Consider the following 2,111-nt stretch of genomic DNA (forward strand, 5'->3'; position numbering starts at 1 on the left):
GATATTACCTTATTAGTCTATTTGTCATTGTTTTTTTAGTGATATTTAAGGAAATCAATACTTTATGTGTTTGTCTTATTGTTTCCTTTGTGATTACAGTATTTAGGTTAGTCACTAAAGGTGCCTCAGATGAAAATCTTTAAAGGGGTCATATGATGCGATTTACATTTTTCCTTTCTCTTTGGAGTGTTACAAGCTCTTGGTGCATAAAGAAGATCTGTAAAGTTGCAAAAACTAAAGTCTCAAATCTAAAGAGATACTCTTTATAAAATCTTTCTCCCATTCCATGAAATCTTGAATCTCTTTGCTTTTGAAGATATGCTCCACAAACTCTCTTGAAACCACAAAGTAAGCATTTCCTGAGAACATTGGGGTCTTTATTGGTGGAGGTGACTTTTTAACATCTGTCCGAGTCACAACGTTCTTAACGTCGTGATGATATTGCCAGCGGCCCTTTTTGGCCTCTACGGCCTCAGACTCCAAACTGTTCTTTCCATTCAGGAGTTTTAGAGACTGAACCATTTCTGCATTGGTTTTAATGGGGAAATCAGTGCCACATGTGTTGAGCAGATACTTCCACTGGACAGGTGACTTGAGCAGATCCTGCATGCAGTTGATGTCCGCTTGAACTCGAGACCAAGAGGCGTAGATCACATGCTCCAGTTTGCTGGCCACAAACACATTGGTCAGGCAGGACGTAATGGCCCTTACTGCTTCTTTAAAGATCTCAGGAGACTTCTGGTCCACATGAACACAGTACACATTGTGAGGAGTGTAAACGGCTCTCAGGAGCCTTTCAAACATCTCGATCTTCTCATGGACCACCATGGAGTAAGCAATAGGGAAATATTTCTCCTCTTTACTGAGAGAAACCATCAGAAATCCTCTGTCTCGGATGTAGGATGGACAAACCTTGGTTGCATTGAGGTAGAATGACTCTGATAGCAAAGTTTTTCTTTTTTTAGAGGCCAGGAGCTTCCTGAAAACATCCTTGTCCACTCCATCCAGGTCTCCTTGGATAATAGCAGAACAAGCCTGTAGTTCTCCAACATCCTGCTTTAGTGAGTGATTCAAGACCTCACCTTCCTTGTGAGGGCAATTTGTCCTTTGTCCAGGATAATTCAGCAAAAGGACAGACATGGTTACAGTCACGGAAAGGATGGAGATTATTTTCATATTCCTCTGATTATTAAATCCCATGTTGAGTTAAGATTATAACCTGCCAGAAACAAGCACCAGGAGAGGAAACCTGTGAGTAAGGTATGAAACAGCCTTTCTTGTTCACATACCAGAAGCGTGTGGCAGGAACTGAAAGATAGCGAATCATATTCAAAGGGGAAGGGCTGACCTCTGCAAAAATGCATAATAATTATTACACAGGAGAGGTGTGGCTGTCATCTTCCTGGAGGGGGGGGTTGTCTGATACCATGGTCAGTAAGAGCATTAAATAAAACAAGTTTGTAAGCTTTGTATACCAGAGATGTTTTTGGAAAAAAAACAACCTTTTTTTTAACATTAAGAAAGATTTAAAGTAACAAATATCATGTCATGGATTTTCAAACTAAGGCTGGCCTCTTTGAGCAAGCATCTTTTGGTTACCATATCTGTAGCTGTTTTCGCACAAGTGTTTCATTTAAAGGGATAGTTCACCCAAAAATGAAATACTTATAGTTCACTTATTGAGTGAACTATCCCTTTAAAGTATGTGTTAACTTTGTAAGTTTGTAAGTTTAGAAACTTTTGCCACTCTTTTAGGTCACTAGTATAGACTCTGTTTGCAGTTTTCATTGTATATAAGCCGATGCTGCCCAAGTAAAGTTTTCAGTTTTTACATCCTCACTTTAAACCACAAAACTAGTAATGAATATTTCAGCCAGGTTAAAAAGAAAGAGTGATGAGAAAGATGAGTGAGAGAGTGTGTGCACCTGTAAACCAACCAGAGTTTCCAGTGTCCTGTCTATTACCAGAAACGAAAGGAATGTTGCTGAACTTGAAAAGGGCACTATGGATAGTCAGCTGTATATTGCTTCTACTTTTTCGTATCTTTGCATGATCATATTTGTGCTTTCAAGAAGCGCATTGACAGATGAAACTATCATGTAACTAGAAGG

The 2,111-nt window shown here is 39.2% G+C and overlaps 1 protein-coding gene across 1 annotated transcript; it reads right to left on the reverse strand.

Annotated features, from left to right (window-relative positions):
- Positions 1 to 234: 234 nt before the first annotated feature.
- On the reverse strand, positions 235 to 1,274 carry LOC107715745 (beta-1,3-galactosyl-O-glycosyl-glycoprotein beta-1,6-N-acetylglucosaminyltransferase 3-like). The gene has a single exon (XM_016521935.1). It carries the CDS (start codon positions 1,198 to 1,200, stop codon positions 235 to 237), a length of 966 nt encoding a protein of 321 aa, XP_016377421.1. The 5' UTR covers positions 1,201 to 1,274.
- Positions 1,275 to 2,111: the final 837 nt, after the last annotated feature.

Source organism: Sinocyclocheilus rhinocerous, unplaced genomic scaffold (genome assembly GCF_001515625.1).
Source record: "Sinocyclocheilus rhinocerous isolate Xijiao unplaced genomic scaffold, SAMN03320098_v1.1 scaffold3207, whole genome shotgun sequence".
Classification (NCBI taxonomy): Eukaryota; Metazoa; Chordata; class Actinopteri; order Cypriniformes; family Cyprinidae; genus Sinocyclocheilus; species Sinocyclocheilus rhinocerous.

Bases quoted from the DNA above. Each gene is read 5' to 3' on its own strand.
- LOC107715745 (XM_016521935.1), bottom strand. From the start codon at position 1,200: ATGGGATTTAATAATCAGAGGAATATGAAAATAATCTCCATCCTTTCC.